Genomic DNA, 18,890 nt, shown 5'->3' on the forward strand with positions numbered 1-18,890 from the left:
ACCCCCCGTGGTTACCGGGCGTACTACAGTTCCTTTGCCTGCTCCTACTTGTTTCTCAGGAGACTCCCTGTTGTGTAGGGGCTTTCTAAATCAGTGCTGTATGCACTTCTCCTTACAACCGCTGTACTTCCCTACTGCGAATACCAAGACGACGTATATCTTGTCCTTGTTGGATAGAAAAGCCCTGTCTTGGACTTCACCATTATGGGAACACAATGATCCAATCCTGAATGACTTGCCTGGCTTTCTGACTCTCTTCAAATCCGTTTTTGATGACACCACATGCCAGTCTGTAGCTGGTTTAGCACTCCTGCATCTCCAACAAGGGACTAAGCACTCCCGGACTACGTAATCGAATTTAAAACCCTGTCTTCAGAACTCCTATGGGATTCAGATTGTTTACGAGCTATCTTCTTAGAAGGCCTCAACTCCCGTATGAAAGATGAACTTGCAGCACGTGAGTTGCCTGACACTCTAAGTTCTCTTATTGACCTTGCTGGAAGGATTGACTGCCATATTCAAGAGCGATTGTTGAGGTAAAACCTCCCAAGAGACACTCCTCCGGAGGTAATTGCCCTCGCTCCTTGCCTTCAGCTCCGGTCCAGGCTTTACCCAATCCTGAAAAAGAAGACAAACCCATGCAATTAAGCCATAGCCACTTAACTGCCAAAGAGAGGCACTTTCGGGAAGAAGAGCCATGCAGTTCAAACATGTCCCATCTGTCTGGGCAGGGTCGGAGGAACCACTAGGCAAGCTAGGCCTGTGCTTAGGGCGCCGAGACTTAGGGGGCGCCGCCGCCATTCGCGGCCACTTCAGGCGGCAGAATTTTGAAAGGGCAAAAAGTGCCCCTTCAAAATTCTGCCCAGCCCCCACCTCACCCTGCTTCCCCCCCCCCCCCCATTGTGCCACCCTCCCAGTGGCCTTTAGCCCCTACCATGTGACAGGGGTCAACCAATGGCACCGATAGCCTTCAGCCCCTACCATTTTGATTAGTGGCAGCCGACAACCCGGGAGCGGCAGATCGCTCCCGGGCTCACCGCTGGACCAGGTGTTTTGTGAGGTTTTTTGGGGGGTGGAGAGGGAGTTTGGGAGGGTGGGGGAGTGGCAGCATGTGGTCCCTGCCCCTAGAGTCGGGGCTGCGACCGGGGGCAGGCTGGTGGCAGCACGATGGCGGGGGGGGGGGGGGGGGGCGGCGCAAGGCTGAAGGTGCTGAGGGTGCCGAATCCCCTTGCACCGGCCCTGTGTCCGGGAAACCTGCAGACCTAGGATCCGCCGGAGGACTGTTCCTAGTTCTGACAACACCATCTGCACCACTGACTCTCCTGGTCTCTATCATCTCTGGGCCTCTCAATTTCGCCACACAAGCACTAGTCGATTCCGGTGCAGGTGGGAATTTTATTCTGAAATTATTGGTAGAACATCTATGAATTCCTACAGAACCGCTGCTTCCCTCATCCATACATGGTGAGCCATTGCCAGGAGACGCCTCGTTCACCACACAACCCATTTGCCTAGGCACTGGATCCCTGCATACCAAGACCATCATGTTTCTGATCGTCGAGAAGCTATCCATCCCATAGTGCTGGGCATCCCATGGTTGCAAGATCTCTCTCCCCAGTTCAACTGGTCTTCAATGGAATTATCACAATGGGGCCCGACCTGCCATAATAGTTGCTTGAAAAAGGTAACCTCATTGGCATGCTTAACCACTACTATTGCTCTCCCTGATCTACCGCCGCAGTAGGTGTCATTCCAAGATGTATTTTCTAAACAAGCAGCTGATGTGCTTCCACCACACAGATCATTTGACTGTGCCATTAACCTGAAGCTGGACACAGAGCCACCCAGAGGGAGAGTTTATCCACTCACATTATCAGAGACCGAGGTCATGTCGGCCTACATTCAAAAAAATCTACAGAAAGGATTCATTAGACCATCTAAGTCGCTGGCAGGGGCCGGATTATTTTTTGTCAGCAAGAAGGATGGATCCCTTCGCCCTTGCATTGACTATAGAGGTCTGAATGAAATTACCATCAAGGATCAATATCCTTTACCATTAATTTCAGAGTTGTTTGAACCTCGGGGTTACCTCACTCTGCGGACTACTACCGGATCCACGGTGTCTTGTGCCAGTTGCCAACATCTATCTCCGTACTTTATCTGAAAAAACATGGCGGAGGGTGCTGAGTGGTGCACAGAAGCCTCAGTGGGAACAATTCTACTCCGAATTGATCCCCAAACCCACCGGGGATATCAGTTGGCGCATCGCCCATGGGGCTATCGCTACTGGGGGCCTGCTGGAGTGTATCCGGGGCTCGGGAGGAGGGTGCAAGTTCTGCGGGGAAGAGGATACACTGGAGCACATTTTTCTCCGGTGTCCACGGCTTTCGACCTTCCTCGCAGACCTCAAAGCCCTCCTCCTCAGGTTCTGGGTTCATTTTAGTCCCCACCTCTTGGTCCTTGGTCACATCACCGCCAAGAACCCCAGGCTGAAAGCGAGAGACCGCCTCATCAATTTTCTCCTGGCCACCGCTAAACAGGTCATTCACCATTCCAGAATAGCGGCAATGGACGGCGGTACCCAGACAACCTGCTGGCCCATCTTCTGCGGTGTTGTGCGGACCAGGCTAATGATGGAATTTGAGCATGCTGTGGCAGCAGACAAAGTCCAGGAGTTCGTCTGGCAGTGGGCGTGCAATGATGGACTGTGCACATTCACCCCTGGACCTCAGCCTTCCCTAACAATCCAGCTGTAGGCCGCATAGGAGTTTCCTTCGGGGCAATGGCGCACACCCACCTTCGGGAGCGCGTGCACGGGAAGAGTGAGGCGCTCCCGCCCCAGTTACTAGTCATGAGCCTTGGGGTCCCATGTGGGCAACTGGGAGCAACCCCAAAGCCCCCCTGCCTGGGTTACGGCATCCCAACCCCCCTCCCCATCCCCTCTTCCCTGGTCCATCATGCAGGTGGTCTCTGATCTAAGCAGTGGGCGATTTTCCTCCCCTTTCCCACTTCTCCTGCTCAAGGCTCATGAGCTCCAGCATTCTTGCAGCTAGTCACGCATACCACCCGTGACTTTGCTTCAGTCCTCCTTTGCGTACCCTGCGGGATGCAGGGTCGCATCAGTTGATGTTAATTGTTTTGTGGGGGGGGGGGGGGTGGCTAATGCGCCTTCCTCCCCGATTCGTTTTGTTCTGGGCTGAAATAGGCGTCACATTGAGGAAAACACCCCACAGTTTTATAGCACAGAGACTCAGCTCTGGCTCAACTCACCACAATATGCATCACCTTGCACTTACCCACATTAAATTTCATCTGCCATTTGGATGCCCAATTTTCCACTCTCACAAGGTCCTCCTGCGATTTATCACAATCCGCTTGTGATTTAACTACTCTGAATAATTTTGTATCATCTGCAAATTTGATTACCTCACTTGTCATATTCCTTTCCAGATTATTTATAATTATATTGAAAAGCACAGGTCCCAGTACAGATCACCCCCCTCCACTGAGAAAATTGTCCATTTAATCCTACTCTCTGTTTCCTGTCTTTTAACCATTTTGTAATCCATGAAAGGACATCGCCACCTATCCCATGACTTTTTACTTTTCCAGAAGCCTTTCATGAGGAACTTTGTCAAACACCTTCTGAAAATCCAAATACACTACATCTACTGGTTCATCCTTATCTAAAAGTTTATTAACCCCTTCAAAAAAGTGAAGCAGATTTGTGAGGCAAGACTTGCCCTGGGTAAAGCCATGCTGACTTTGTTCCATTAAACCATGTCTTTCTATATGTTCTGTGATTTTGATGTTTAGAACACTTTCCACTCTTTTCCCTGGCACTGAAGTCAGGCTAACCAGTCTGTAGTTTCCTGAAGCCCCTTTTTAAATATTGGGGTTACATTAGCCACTAGGGATGAGAATCGTTTTCTGACGATTTAAAATATCGTCCGATATATTTTAAATCGTCAAAAATCGTTAGGGCCACGATACAATACCAATTCCCCCGATTTATCGTCAAAAAATCGTAAATCGGGGGAAGGGGGAGGGCAGGAAAACCGGCACACTAAAACACCCTAAAACCCACCCCCGACCCTTTAAATTAAATCCCCCACCCTCCCGAACCCCCCCCAAATGCCTTAAATTACCTGGGGGTCCAGCGGCACACTAAAACACGGCACACTAAAACATGGCACACTAAAACCCCCTAAAACCCACCCCGACCCTTTAAATTAAATCCCCCACCCTCCCGAACCCCCCCCCAAATGCCTTAAATTACCTGGGGGTCCGTAGCCTTAAATTACCTCCGTAGCGGCGGTCCGTAGATAAATCGGGGGAAGGGGGAGAGCAGGAAAAGCGGCACACTAAATCGTGTAGTCTTCAGCCGGCGCCATTTTGCAAAATGGCTGCCGCAAAATGGCGGCGGCCATAGACCAAAACGATTCGACGCAGGAGGTCGTTCCGGACCCCCGCTGGACTTTTGGCAAGTCTTGTGGGGGTCAGGAGGCCCCCCCAAGCTGGCCAAAAGTTCCTGGGGGTCCAGCGGGGGTCCGGGAGCGATTTCCTGCCGCGAATCGTTTTCCGTACGGAAAATGGCGCCGGCAGGAGATCGACTGCAGGAGGTCGTTCAGCGAGGGTTCCGGACCCCCGCTGAACGACCTCCTGCAGTCGATCTCCTGCCGGTGCCATTTTCCGTACGGAAAACAATTTGCGGCAGGAAATCGCTCCCGGACCCCCGCTGGACCCCCAGGAACTTTTGGCCAGCTTGGGGGGCCTCCTGACCCCCACAAGACTTGCCAAAAGTCCAGCGGGGGTCCGGAACGACCTCCTGCGTCGAATCGTTTTGGTCTATGGCCGCCGCCATTTTGCGGCGGCCATTTTGCAAAATGGCGCCGGCTGAAGACTACACGATTTAGTGTGCCGCTTTTCCTGCTCTCCCCCTTCCCCCGATTTAGCTACGGACCGCCGCTACGGAGGTAATTTAAGGCTACGGACCCCCAGGTAATTTAAGGCATTTGGGGGGGGTGGGTTTTAGGGGGTTTTAGTGTGCCGTGTTTTAGTGTGCCGCTGGACCCCCAGGTAATTTAAGGCATTTGGGGGGGGGGTTCGGGAGGGTGGGGGATTTAATTTAAAGGGTCGGGGGTGGGTTTTAGGGGGTTTTAGTGTGCCGGCTCACGATTTTAACGATTTTCACGATACTTTACACACCCAAACGGCAACAATACGATTCCCTCCCCCTCACAGCCGAAATCGATCATTAAGACGATCGAGGACACGATTCACATCTCTATTAGCCACCCTCCAGTCTTCAGGTACAATGGATGATTTTAATGATAGGTTACAAATTTGTACTAATAGGTCTGAAATTTCATTTTTTTGTTCCTTCAGAACCCTGGGGTGTATTCCATCCAGTCCAGGTGATTTACTACTCTTCAGTTTGTCAATCAGGCCCACCGTGATTTAGTTCAGTCCATCTGAATCATTACCCATGAAAACCTTCTCCTGAACTGGTATCTCCCCAACATCCTCTTCAGTAAACACCGAAGCAAAGAAATCGTTTAATCTTTCCACGATGGCCTTATCTTCTCTAAGTGTCCCTTTAATCCCTCAACCATCTAACGATCCAACTGACTCCCTCGCAGGCTTTCTGCTCAGAAATATTTTTAAAAGTTTTTACTATGAGTTTTTGCCTCTACAGCCAACTTATTTTCAAATTCTCTCTTACCTGTCTTATCAATGTCTTACATTTAACTTGCCAACGCTTATGATTTATCCTATTTTCTTCTGTTGGATCCTTCTTTCAATTTTCGAATGAAGATCTTTTGCTAAAATAGCCTCTTTCACCTCATAACCATAACCATAACCATGCTGGTAATGGTTTTGCCTTTCTTCCATCGTTCTTAATTTGTGAAATACATCTGAACTGTGCTTCTAGGATGGTATTTTTTAACAATGTCCATGCCTCTTGCACACTTTTTACCTTTGTAGCAGCTCCTTTCAGTTTTTTCTATTTTTCTCATTTTATCAAAGTTTCCCTTTTGAAAACATTAGTACTAGAGCCATGGATTTGCTTACTGTCCCCCTTACAGTCATTAATTCAAATTTGATCATATTATGATCACTATTGCCAAACGGCCCCCACCACCATTACCTCTCTTACCAAATCCTGTGCTCCACTGAGAATTAGATCTAAAATTGCTCCCGCTCTCTCATTGGTTCCTGAACCAATTGCTCCATAAAACTGTCATTTATTCCATTCAGAAACTTTATATCTCTAGCATGTCCCGATGTTGCATTTACCCAGTCAATATTGGGGTAATTAAAATCTCCAATTATTACTGCACTACCAATTTGGTTAGCTTCCCTAATTTCTCTTAGCATTTCACTGTAAATCTCACCATCTTGGCCAGGTGAAAGGTAGTATGTTCCTATCACTATATTCTTCCCCAACACACAAGGAATTTCTACCCATAAAGATTCAATTGTGCATTTAGTCTCATGCAGAATCGTTATCCTGTTGGACTCTATGCCATCCCAGACATAAAGCGCCACCCTGCCTCCTAGATACTCCTCTCTGTCATTGTGATATAATTTGTACCACGATATAGCATTGTCCTATTGGTTATCCTCCTTCCACCATGTCTCTGAGATACCAATTAAGTCTATGTCATCATTCACTGCTATATATTCTAATTTTCCCATCTTACTTCTTAGACTTCTTGCATTAGCATACAAACATTTCAAAGTGTTTTGCTTTTTCATTCTGCTTTTTAATTGATAGGGATAAATTGGTGTTACGATTCCTGCCCATGGAGCTACTCTCTGCGAGCAGGCCTCTCCACCTACTCACCAACTCCGACACTGCTGACTGTTCTCGCGGCTTGCTGCCGCTGCCAAGACGTCCACCATTGCCTGCATTCGACTCTCCATCTGTGGAGATTCACTGCATATCCATGAAATTCTCCGCTGTCTTCGAGCTTATCTCTTGAAGCTCCAGCCATCATAGTGGCTCCTTGACCCTGTCCTAAGGGAACTTCATCTTCACAGTCATCGGTGCAATTATCCTTCAACTAACAGTTCCATGTAAAAGTACTATAGCGACACCTACTAACCTTCAAGTCTGAGAGTGACTTCACCACATTCTGCGTGCCTGAAGCATTCATGGATTTCCCAACATGTAACATCCTTGTACCAAACCGTAAGGACTTCTCTCTTATAGCCATACTATCCTGTGCTTCTTTAGTTTCCACTGCCTGCTCAGCTTCGGACTGCCGCAGACCCCACCTAAGTCCAAGCGGCTCGGGTCCTCAAGGGCTCCTCCCGGGGGGATCTCGGGCTTCCAATGGTGAAGACTACATGGATCTCCTGGTTCTGACTCCCTGCTCAACTCACGTCCTTTGGAATTCTCATCGTCTACTCGTCCCCAGGTGCCCGCTTCTAAGTCCAATCGGCTTGGATTCTCAAGGGCTCCTCCGGGAGGATCTCGGGCTTCCAATGATGAAGATCCTGTGAGCTTCCTGGCTACGACCTCCGCTGAGGGCCTTCCCTCAGTATTGAATTTACCTTCTTCTTTAGACCAAAGTTGCCTTCAGGATCAACTCCATCATCTGAACTATGTGCATCAGACTTCCATTTGAGTCCTCCTGACACCACAGCTATCCATAGCAGCTGGCAGTAGTAAGTTGTCCACTTACTCTCCTGAGTTCCATTGTTACAGCTATAGAATCCAGCTTGAAGTCTGATTCGTCTTTTCCACGCTACCACTGTGAACCTAGAATTGGCTCCAGGGGCGATCCGGGTAACTATAGACCAGTGAGCCTAACTTCAGTGCCGGGAAAAATAGTGGAAACTATCCTCAAGATCAAAATTGTAGAGCATATAGAAAGACATGATTTAATGGAACACAGTCAACACGGATTTACCCAAAGGAAGTCTTGCCTAACAAATCTGCTTCATTTTTTTGAAGGGGTTAATAAACATGTGGATAAAGGTGAACCGGTAGATGTAGTGTATTTGGATTTTCAGAAGGTGTTTGACAAAGTCCCTCATGAGAGGCTTCTACGAAAACTAAAAAGTCATGGGATAGGAGGTGATGTCCTTTCGTGGATTACAAACTGGTTAAAAGACAGGAAACAGAGAGTAGGACTAAATGGTCAATTTTCTTAGTGGAAAAGGGTAAACAGTGGAGTGCCTCAGTGATCTGTACTTGGACTGGTGCTTTTCAATATATATATATAAATGATCTGGAAAGGAATACGACGAGTGACGTTATCAAATTTGTGGATGATATAAAATTATTCAGAGTAGTTAAATCACAATCGGACTGTGATACATTACAGGAGGACCTTGCAAGACTGGAAGATTGGGCATCCAAATGGCAGATGAAATTTAATGTGGACAAGTGCAAAGTGTTGCATATAGGGAAAAATAACCCTTGCTGTAGTTACACGATGTTAGGTTCCATATTAGGAGCTACCACCCAAGAAAGAGATCTAGGCGTCATAGTAGATAATACATTGAAATCGTCGGCTCAGTGTGCTGCAGCAGTCAAAAAAGCAAATAGAATGTTAGGAATTATTAGGAAGGGAATGGTTAATAAAACGGAAAATGTTATAATGCCTCTGTATCGCTCCATGGCGAGATCACACCTTGAATACTGTGTACAATTCTGGTTGCCGTATCTCAAAAAAGATATAGTTGCAATGGAGAAGGTACAGAGAAGGGCAACCAAAATGATAAAGGGGATGGAACAGCTCCCCTATGAGGAAAGGCTGAAGAGGTTAGGGCTTTTCAGCTTGGAGAAGAGACGGCTGAGGGGGGATATAATAGAGGTCTTTAAGATCATGAGAGGTCTTGAACGAGTAGATGTGACTCGGTTATTTTCACTTTCGAATAATAGAAGGACTAGGGGGATTTCCATGAAGTTAGCAAGTAGCACATTTAAGACTAATCGGAGAAAATTCTTTTTCACTCAACGCACAATAAAGCTCTGGAATTTGTTGCCAGAGGATGTGGTTAGTGCAGTTAGTGTAGCTGGGTTCAAAAAAGGTTTGGATAAGTTCTTGGAAGAGAAGTCCATTAATGGCTATTGATCAAGTTTACTTAGGGAATATCCACTGCTATTAATTGCATCAGTAGCATGGGATCTTCTAGGTGTTTGGGTAATTGCCAGGTTCTTGTGGCCTGGTTTGGCCTCTGTTGGAAACAGGATGCTGGGCTTGATGGACCCTTGGTTTGACCCAGCATGGCAATTTCTTATGTTCTTATACTCGTCTATGCCTTCTGTTCATCCTAGACGTCTTGCCCTTGAACTGTTCCACCTTGATCTACTGAACCTGAGATGCAAGTCTGCTATCCTGCAGTCCGGTGCCCTGTCTGTTTCGTGTCTTGAGTGTCTTGTTTACTTCTTGTCTGGATCTTCGACATTCTGCACCATGTCTTCAGCTACAGTATTACCATCACTACAATTCCTCACCAAGAATCTTCCAGCGTCTGTCCTTGGACCCTTGATCTTCCCCTGTCAGTATGGACTGATACCTTGTCTCTTCTAAGCTGTTGATTAGAGGCTTGAGGAGGGGGTATTTAAGGAGGGGGTACTGTTACGATTCCTGTCTGCAGAGCTACTTTCCGCGAGTAAGCCTCTCCATCTACTCACTAACTCCGACGCTGCTGACTCTTTTCATGGTTTGCTGCCCCTGCCGGGACACCTCACGCAGCTGGGAGGCCACCGCCGAATCCCCTGCTCCTTGCGGCCTAGCTGCAGCTGCCGATCAACCATGCGGCCCAGAGGCCGCACCATCGCGGTCCGGACCACCGCGCCTAAACCCTCCTCTCATGGCAGGGAGCTGCGAGTCTGTCCTCCTTGAGTGGCAGGGGAAAGCCCGCTGCCGCTCTGACATCACCCTGCGACCGGGAGGCCACCCTGAAGCCTGCCTGCTCCTCGTTTGCTTCTGCGCGGCAGGGACGCCACTGTGCAGGGTCCTGCTTCTCTTCAGGGCGACCTCCTAGGCACCGGCGCACACCTCTTCACTGTATTTAAAGGGCCCGCAGCAGGATATGCCCCGGGCTCCACCTGATGACTGTTTCCTGCTTCAGCCCTATAAGAGGGCCTCTTCTTCAGTCACTCCTGGCCTTCGGATCGGGTTCCACAGTTGTCTGTGTCTTCTGACCGGTCCAGGTCCTCCATGGTCTTCTCCTGCTTTGACGGCTTCGTCTTCATGTTCCTGATGTTCTTCGTCTAGGTCTTTAGTCAACTTCATGTTCCTGATGTCCTTCGTCCAGGTCTCCAGTTGTCTTCTTGTTCCTGATGCCCTTTGTCCGTGCCTTCAGATATCTTCAGGTTCCTGATGTCCTTTGTCTGTGTCTTCAGATGTCTTCATGTTCCTGATGTTCTTCGTTCGTACCTCCTGATGTACGATGTCCTTCCTGATGCCTTTGCCTTCGCCTCTGCCTCCATGTTTTGGTTACCTGATGTCCACTTTCCTGGCATGCCGTTGTCGTGGTCCGTGACCAGTCCCACGGGTGGGCTGTGTAGGGCGCCTCACAGTACAAAGGCTATCCTCATCTCCACAGTGCAACCCTCTGGAAGACTTCTGCTTCAGTCCTAAGTTTTTAATCCTTGAGAATTATTGAATCCTGTGCTTGAATTTTGTCCCAGTCTTCAGAGCCTATTGCAATTCGCATCCGTCCATATCAAGACTCTGTTTGAACCTGATCCGCACCAGTGTGGTCTGCGACCAGTCCCACGGGTGGACTGTTTAGGGCATGCCCCGTTGCAGGCCTCTTCAGTATCTTCGTCATGTTCCGATATCAGCTTCCACTATCCCTCCTGGAGTCTGCTTCGAGCCCAGCGTGGTCCGCAACCAGTTCCGCAGGTGAACTGTGTAGGGCGTGTTGCTTTGCAGTCTTGACCCAGCGCTTTGATCCTTGCCTTCATCTACAGTGTCCACGCTTCAGTCCTCGTCTACAGTGTCCTCCCCTGAGTCTTCATCCAAAGTCTTCTGTGTTCTAAGGACTCTGTCTGCCCTTGTCCTCTGTCCGGCCTGCCACCTTTTGCCATACCCAGCGGCAGGAATGAAAGGGCTTGGAAAGGTCAGAGGACTGTTCATTGATCAACACTGCGTTGTTGGTCATCCTGGGGCGTGCAGGTCCGGTAGAAGGTCAGACCTCCGTCCTTGTCTTCGCTTCAGCCTTGCCCTGTTCCTCATTACCCGTGCTCGCACCAGCTCACCTCCCGCGGTGTGTCTTGGGGCTCCTCCCTGAGTCATGCCGTGGCCCAAGGGCTCACATCACCTGCTTTAGAAACGACTGCGCCTCCGCGCTCGTAACAATAGCCGAAGGCCTTCAAACCCTTGCGTCGTAACAGCTGCCGGAGGTCGCGCTCGTAACAATTGGAATTTTTTAGCTCAGGTGAGTTTTTAATTACAGGCACTTGGACTACTTTTCTTATTATTGGAACCTCACTATTGGGATACCCTAATTCTAATGATTCATTACTACCCTTTGAAGATACCTCCCTCCAATCCATGCGCTACTGAGTGATTGTCAGCTTTCCCCTTTTTTCTAGTTTAAAAGCTGCTCTATTTCCTTTTTAAAGGTTAATGCCAGCAGTCTGGTTCCACCCTGGTTAAGATAGAGCCCATCCCTTTAGAAAAGTCTCCCCCTTTCCCAAAAGGTTCCCCAGTTCCTTACAAAACTGAATCTGTCTTCCTTGAACCATCGCCTCCTCCACACATTGAGGCTCTGGAGCTCTGCCTGCCTCTGTGGACCTGCGCATGGAACAGGGAGCATTTCAGAGAATGCTATCCTGGGAGTTCTAAGTTTCAGTTTTCTACCTAAGAGCCTAAATTTGGCTTCCAGAACCTCCCTCCCACATTTTCCTATGTCATTGGGGCCCACATGTACCACAAGAGCCGGCTCCTCCCCAGCAATATCTAAAATCCTATCTAGGTGACACGTGAGGTCCGCCACCTTTGCATCAGGTAGGCATGTTACCAGGTGATCCTCACGTGTCTACATTCCTAATAATCAAATCACCAATTACGACAGCTGACCTAACCCTATCTTCCTGTGCAGTAGCCGTTGGAGACACATCCTCAGTGCAAAAGGACAATGTACCACCTGGAGAGCAGGTCCTTGCCACAGGATCCTTTGCAGCTGCACCAGGTTGATGCTCTCTGATCTTGAGACCTTCTTCCTCCAAGACAGCACCAGGGCTGCCAGTCTGAAGTTGGGACTTGGCTACTATGTCCCTGAAGGTCTCATCTATATACCTCTCTGTCTCCCTCAGCTCCTCCAGGTCTGCCACTCTAGCCTCCAAAGATCGGACTCGTTCTCTGAGAGACAGTAAAAAATCATACATATGACACTCGATGCAAAAGACAGGGAGACCCTCCCCCCACCACCCCCCCCCCCCCTTGCTGTTGGACTGCTTTCTTCATCTCAAATTTGTTCAGTTCCTAGTTAAGTTTTAGGTTGCTGGTGAAGTAGGAATGTATCTAATTACCATCCTTTAAGTGTATTTGTGTATTCACTATATGTCTGGTAGTGGCCTACAGGGGAATGATCAAACTCTCAATAAGGTGTGGGGAATTCGTGAAGTGAAGTTACAAGGCTGATTTCTTTTTTTTTTTTTAGTGTGAAAGTGGTATCAGCCTATAAATAAAAGGATGTGCTGGGGTGGATGGGAGAGGGGTGGGAGGGTTGGGAAATACAAACACACTAACGTCTGCTTATTAATTGCCTTACTGACTATTTAAAATAAACACACTTCTGTTTATTAGCTGCCTTACTGACTATTTAAAGCACAAACACACTAAATAATATACCCTAATAGTTTACTTTTCCCCAGTACTTTTAAAAAAATCTCCCAAACAAAACTTACTGAGTCTTTTAGCCACCCGCAAGGTGACCCTCTCCTCTCAGTCCAAATTGTTACTCAATTGTTACTCAATTTGTCAATCCCATTGACGATCCCTCATACTCACCACAAGATCACAGCTCAACTGAAATGTTTCGATGTAAAAACAGTAATGCTGGTTGTCCATCTGATTTAAAATAGCTGTCATACATGCCACAAAATGACTCTGCAATGGAAAAAGTAACATAAAAAATCAACAACCAAATACTTATTCGAACTGCAGCAATGAAGTAAACTGAAGATTCCTTTGCAACAGATCTGGCTGCTTGGCTTATCAGGCAATGACATATATTATTAACCAAATTCATATTAGCAAAGTCACTTTCTATTTAGTATGCCATTCATTAAATGGATACTGTGGTGATATAGCAGCAATGAGTTCTTCTGGATTCTTGTGTAACTTCGTGCTCATACCTGCCCCATTTTATTGGTGTTCTCACCAAGTTAAGACCTGATTTTCTAACAATTTATTCACATTTTGTGTCTACTGGAAAAAACATAGTTAATCAGACTCTAGAGATATCTCTGATATGCTTTAATCTGAGCTGACCTGGTCAGACATTAACTATCAGTATCTACTGTCTGATTTTAACTCAATAAGAAACCTGCCATTCTATTTTCATTGCACAGCAGTCGCATATCTGAAAAAATGATTGCAATCAGGAACCGAGCAGGCATCACTAGAATGTCACAGAACACAGACAAACTCAAGATTTATTAATTTTTCTACAGCCTCTTTTATTCCTGTGGAAACAATCCAATATTTATGTAGAAACAAATAACCTTTAACTAAATTTATTCAGAACACTTGATTTGATCAGTGATACCATGATCTTTCCTACAAGAAAGTCTGTTTTGGCTTCTATACAATGCTCTGATCAACTAGGAGAAAGCAGTGAAGCACTATACAGGGGCAGCTCAAGAGAATTTGATGCCTGAGGCGAAGGATGAGATGACACTCCCCCTGCCCCGTCCCTCCCCACCCTGCCAGGCACAGCACAGGTCAAATCATCATGAGGGGAGGCCTTTGTAGTCTGGCCCTTTCAGTGATTTGAAATGCTGCAGAAGGAGGAAAGCAGGGTCAAAGTTCCCTGAGGAGTGGTGGAATGTCAGCGATAATGGTTCTAGGAAGTTGGCAACCCTGTCACACTTCTAGGAACACTAAGACCTGCCTCCAACCTTTCCCCAGCATTTTCTCCTGTAGAAATGGGAGATGGGTGAATGATGGTTGTCTGTGGTGGTGCACTCTCTCCAGGCCGATGCAAGGGCATAAATCAGACTAGGCCCTTTACAGCCTTGTGCCCTGCCCTCACCACACACAATTAAAAATTTGGCATTTATAATAACCAATTTTATACGAAAAAGAACATTCACAATCTTCTGAGGTAAAAATATCACAACATTTATATTATTTTAACATGTACTGCTGTGGTGCCAACCAGAAAAACCTGCAAAAAAGTAAAAAAACACACTTGGAGTGCATATGTTATTAGGCCTATTGTAATGCATGTTGGGTGTTGGCTTTGTCCATGATGGCCACTAACATAGCATGTCTATACATGTCAGCCATCAAGGAGTCATTCTTATATCAAAGTGTATACTGGAGTGAAGTTGATATTGATTTCTTTTTGATTTGACTAGGGAATGAGGGCTCTTTTCAAGATTCCTTTCATTATTTGAATTCTTGCGACTCTAATTTAAATTTTTCATATACAGCAGATGTTTCCTGGGTTGCTTTTTTGGATATGTGGGTAACCCATTCCAAGTCAGGACTTGATACCACTTTACATAGGAAGGTGACCAAAAGCAACTTGTTGTTGTGGATTGACAGCTGCCACCCTCATAGTATGAAAGAGGGGATACTGGTTAAGCAATGTTTTAGGCTGCATTGCTAGTGTTTGTCACTTGAGTTTAAGGAACAGGCGGTAGCAATGCATATGTCTTTTCTGGAAAGGGGACACCCATGTAATATGATCAGAAGGGCTTATAAAAGAGCATGTTTCTGTGATCATGATTGGTTACTGAAAAAGTAACTTGGGATCTCCACAGACAGAGTAGTTTGTGGGTTTCCACATGCTCCCATGACACATAATGTGGTTAGGATAATCAAATCTTAATATGGAGAAAGCTTGGCGTTTTTGCAAAACCTCCCCTCTTTGCTTAATCTCCTTCATTTTACCTAACTCTGATGATATGAGTGATGAAGGAATCGGTAGACATCAACTATGTGGGGATTGTAGTGTCTGCACATTCTCTTTATCTTTATCGGTGTTTGAGCATCAAAAAATGCTACAGAAGTTTAAATTATGGTTAACTACACCATGTTGATCTGGAAATGTGATTTATGTTATCCAATGCCTATGTGGTTTAATTTATGTTGGGAAAGTCATTCGCTGTTTAAAAACACGAGTTATTGAACACCGTAGCAATTTAAGGAATGGTCATGTTGAGGCCCCTCTGGTACAACATTGAGTTGAGGCAGAACATGAATGCTCAAACTTACATTTTTTTGCCTTATAACAATTGCGGATCCATCTGACATCTAATAAAGATTGAACAAAGATGGATTCACCGCTTGAATTCAGTGTTTCCAAATGGATTGAATCAAAAGATAGAATGGGGAGTTTTTCTGTAAGATGGGTATACATAATTGTGTTTTCTACATTGAAATTAACAGTTCTTAGGGGACTATTGGTTCTATATGGTATTTCCTGAAGATGCTGACTGGTAGTTCTGTATTCAGTGCTCATTAATATGATTGGTTGTTTTGAATGACAACATATGCTATATAAATGTACGAGAGAAAGGCTTTCTATAAACTGATGCTGTGGACAGATCGAAGGTGAAGTGATAAATGGTATTAGGAAGATTTTGGAAAAATAGTTAAATAAATATTTGGTTATACTTTTTTTAAAATTCTTTATTTATAATCTTTTGCCACAATATAGTGAAACAAAATAATTCAGGAAATGAAAGTAAAACACAATATAGGTAAAATATGAAGCAAAATCATTATCATATGTCCACATTAATAAAAGGAAAAAAAGGGGAATATTCAAAAATAAAGCTTGAAAGAATAAGGAATGAATTACAAGATGTACAATAAAGGTCCTAGTGGTACCACCTATCATGATTCCTCAACTAATGCTCTTTATTTTCTCTGCACTGGAAAAAGTGCAGAGAAGGGTGACCAAAATGATAAGGGGCATGGAACGGCTGCCCTATGAGGAAAGGCTAAAGAATTTAGGGCTGTTCAGTTTGGAGAAGAGACGACTGAGGCAGGATATGATAGAAGTCTACAAAATCATGAAAGGACTTGAACAAGTTAATGTAAATCAGTTATTTACTTTCTCAGATAATTTAGAAGGACCATGAAGTTAGCAAGTAGCTCATTTTAAACAAATCGAAGAAAATTCTTTTTCACAGCGCATAGTTAAGCTCTGGAATTCATTGCCAGAGGATATGGTTAGAGAAGTTAGAGTAACTGGGTTTAAAAAAGGTTTGGATAAGTTTCTCGTGGATAAATCCATAAACTGCTATTACAGTAATCAATAATAAATAGTAGCTTGTGATCTGTCTAATGTTTGGGTACTTGCCAGGTACTTGTGACTTGGATTGGCCATAGTTGAAAACAGGATACTGGGCTTGATGGACCCTTGGTCTGATCCAGTATGGCATTTGTTATGTTCTTATGAGGTGTCCACAAAAATAAATTTCTTTTTATTGTGGACTACTTCACTCTTGCAGGGAAATCGCAGGAAGAAGGTAACCCTGATTCCAAGAACACAGGGCTTAAGATGAAGAAAGTACTTTCTTCTATCCTGGGTTTCTCTAGAAATATCAGGATACATCTGAAGTTTCTGCCCACAAAAGGAAATATTTTTAAATTTGAAATACTGATGAAACACTGATTCTTTGTCAGACTCAAGCACAAAGGAATTAATTAATGTTCCTCTGATTTCGATTAAATCTTGAGAGTCTAGAAGAAATTATGTAAGCTCATAACTATCTGAGGAAGGAGTTGCTGTTGCGCTTGAGGTGGACCCTTGGCCTGGTGCAGGATTGGTACGGCTCTCTGAGGGTTCCCAGAGGGTGCCTGCCGCCAGGAGGCGGAGCACACGAGGAGATGAAGGCTAGCTGGAGTTTTGCCAATAACAGTCCGGGTCTCCGTGGGTTGAGCCCTTGGATTTCCAGACCGCCTGGGCTTAGGTGGGCCTCTGAGGATTTCCCAGAGAGGTAGCGGAGAGGTGTGCCCACCAAGAGCAAAGGTGCATGGCTAGTGGAGAACAGATAAGATAGACCGGAATCGAGTGTACCGGAGACCACTGGAACAGAACAGGAACTGAAGGTACTCCGGTCAGGATAGGCAGCGCCTAGTGGTCTAGCTTGAAGAAGGCCATGAGTAACTTGAGAACAGGTGAAGCAAGGAGAGTGTCCAAGTGGAAAACAAGGGTCAAAACCAGGTATCCATCTGAGAGTGGTCAGCCAAAGCAAGGGTCAATTCCAGGTATCAGTACGAGCATGGTCAGTATCAAGCTGAGGTCAGATCCAGGCAGCAGTCCAAACGTGGTCAGCCAAAGCAGGGGTCAGCTCCAGGTATCAGTCCAAGTGTGGTCAGTATCAAGCTGTCCAGGCAGCGGTCCAAACGTGGTCAGGCAAGCAGAGGTCAGTACCGTGTATCAGTACAAGAAGGTACAACTTGGGTAGCGGAACGTGGAACAGGAATCAAGAACAGACGCTGGAACACAGGAAGGAACGCAGGAACACTGGAACAAGCACTGGAACAAGGAACGCAGGAACACTGGAACAAGCACTGGAACAAGGAACGCAGGAACACTGGAACAAGCACAGGAACAAGGAATGCAGGAACACAGGATGGCAACTAGCTTCACAAGTGTGACGACCCGTTTGCCAAGGCGAGGAACTGAGGGAAGGGCCTCGCCTTATATACTGTGCTTATGTGATGTCATCGAGAAGCGTCTGGGCCGAGGCTCCCGCCTTGGGCCCTTTAAATGAAGGAGCGCCGGCCGCTCGTGCACCTAGGGGCAGGGCTGAGGGCGCCAAAGACGTGGAGCCCATGCGGGAGCTCCATTGTGAGGTCTGTGAAGCCGAAGGCATTCAGGACAAGAGCTGGGGACGCCAAGAGCTGGCTGCTGTGGCTAGGAGGACGGAACGGAGCCCGCGGAGGGAAACCTGAGGTGAGCAGGGCCGGTTGCGGCACCAGCGCGGCCGGGACACGCAACAGTTACAACACGAGAAACTTCTATGTTTTTCACTAGATTATCTTTTTTCTTATCAGGGATTTAATAACAATTGGAAATCAGAAAAACCTTCTCAGTTGAAAACTGTAATACTTCCATGGCATATTTCTTAAATAACTCAAAACCAGATAGCTAAAGAGATTTTGGAAAATTTACAATTCTTAGAATCTTCAACCTAGTCTTATTTTCCATGAACTCAACTTTATAATGCAGGTTTAGGTTATCTTTTAATGTAGCCATTTCAAGCACTCGTAAATCAACAATATTAGAAACTTGTGACATAATAGTGGATTTGATATTTTCAAGCTGTTAATCTAATTCAGTCATTTTAGAGGAGATATCTACTGAAACATTTGAAAGCTGTAATATAGGTTAAGATAATGAAAGTTCTAGTCATGACATCTGTCTCCAAATATCTCTTAATGAGATTTCCTTAGACTCCGAAACATCATCAGAGGGGGGTAAGTAAAAAAGAAGCTTGGGTCACAATAACCAGTATAGGAATTATACCTTTAGGAACACAAGAAATGCCATCAGGAACAAGAGCAGGATATTGAGAGCCATCTAAGTTCACACTAGAAGGACACTGGGAGGGGGCCCGATCAGGGACAGAGATGACTGGTGGTCCAACTGAAGTAGCCTCCAGTACCAGACTTGGAAACTGCAGATCAGTCTCACTCAGCTCTAAATGAGAACAAAGAGGCATAGAA

The 18,890-nt window shown here is 46.1% G+C and overlaps 1 protein-coding gene across 1 annotated transcript in view; it reads right to left on the minus strand.

Annotated features, from left to right (window-relative positions):
• The window catches only part of LOC115079628 (dedicator of cytokinesis protein 2-like), a 991,955-nt gene that overhangs the window by 336,565 nt on the left and 636,500 nt on the right, over positions 1-18,890 (minus strand). Inside the window, 1 exon segment of the mRNA XM_029583335.1 lies at positions 12,987-13,085. Within this exon segment, the coding sequence (XP_029439195.1) occupies positions 12,987-13,085 (99 nt within the window).

The sequence above is a fragment of the Rhinatrema bivittatum genome, chromosome 18 (assembly GCF_901001135.1).
Source record: "Rhinatrema bivittatum chromosome 18, aRhiBiv1.1, whole genome shotgun sequence".
Lineage (NCBI taxonomy): Eukaryota > Metazoa > Chordata > Amphibia > Gymnophiona > Rhinatrematidae > Rhinatrema > Rhinatrema bivittatum.